The 1,033-nt window shown below is 73.0% G+C and overlaps 1 protein-coding gene across 1 annotated transcript in view; it reads right to left on the bottom strand.

Moving 5' to 3' along the window:
* PLXND1 (plexin D1) overlaps positions 1-1,032 on the bottom strand; it is a gene marked incomplete at its 5' end in the record, with an annotated part of 94,448 nt that extends 93,416 nt beyond the window's left edge. The window contains one exon of the mRNA XM_026074995.1: positions 10-1,032. Coding sequence (XP_025930780.1) covers positions 10-1,032 — 1,023 coding nt within the window. The remainder of the gene's footprint in view (positions 1-9) is intronic.
* Between the last annotated feature and the right edge of the window lies 1 nt (position 1,033).

Genomic DNA, 1,033 nt, shown 5'->3' with positions numbered 1-1,033 from the left:
GCCGCCGGCCGCCCGCGCCGGGCACACGGACACGAGGCGCGTGAAGCCGCCGGCCGCGCCGCAGCGCAGCCCCAGCTGGATGTAGGACTCGGTGAGCTTCTTGGGCTCGGCGCTGCCGTTGAGCGGCGGCTCGGCCGCGCCGCCCAGGCAGATGCGCGCCAGCAGGCTGTGCGACGGGCTCTCCTTGTCGCCCGCGTTGGCCTCGCTGTTGAGCGCCAGGTAGGCGTAGGGGCGGCGGGCGGCGGGCGCGGGGCGGCGGGCGCCGCCGTGCAGGAAGGCGCGCACGAAGCTCAGCTTGTGCCGCGCCTTGGCGCCCTGCTTGATCTTGAAGATGTTGTCGTCGGAGGGGTTGATGTCGAAGGTGAAGAGGCGGGCCAGGTCGCCGCGGGCGTTGAGGGCGCGGATGGCGATCTCGGGCGTGTTCTCGAAGCGGTGGTCCTCCAGGCTCTGGTTGCGGGGGAAGAAGGGGCTGCCGAAGCCCGTGTAGGTGGCGGCCACCAGCAGCCGCGTGTCGCCGCCGCGGCGCAGCACCAGCCCCACGGTGGAGGCGTTGGGGTGGTTGGCCGCCACGTTGAGCATGCTGGGGAAGACGGTGACCGGCTCGCCGCCGCCGCCGCCGCCGCCCGGCGGGAAGCGCACGGCCACGGCGGAGATGTTGGCCATGCTGCGCAGCTGGCAGAAGCCCTGGTAGATGGAGCCGCAGACCACCAGGACGCCCTGCGCCGGGTCGGGCTGCAGCAGCTTGTTGTAGTTGTTGGTGAGCACCTTGGGGTGCTCGCAGGAGGCCTGCGGCAGCTGCGGCGCGTGGCACAGCGGGTTGTCCAGCACCGGCCCCACCGCCTCCTCCACCTCCAGCGTCAGGTTGGGCCCCGACAGCTGGTACAGCCGGTTGACGGCCGCCAGGTAGACGCGGGTGCCCGCACCGTCCAGCGCGAAGTTGTTGGTGGGGGTGGGCGAGAGGAACTTGCGCTGCACCTCCAGCCCGGCGCCCAGCAGCGGCAGCAGCAGCAGCGGCGGCAGCAGCAGCAGCGGC

Source organism: Apteryx rowi, unplaced genomic scaffold, assembly GCF_003343035.1.
Source record: "Apteryx rowi isolate R43461 unplaced genomic scaffold, aptRow1 scaffold_4, whole genome shotgun sequence".
Classification (NCBI taxonomy): domain Eukaryota; kingdom Metazoa; phylum Chordata; class Aves; order Apterygiformes; family Apterygidae; genus Apteryx; species Apteryx rowi.
The sequence above is the reverse complement of the archived record's forward strand: the minus strand, read 5'-3'. Positions and strand labels throughout refer to the sequence as shown.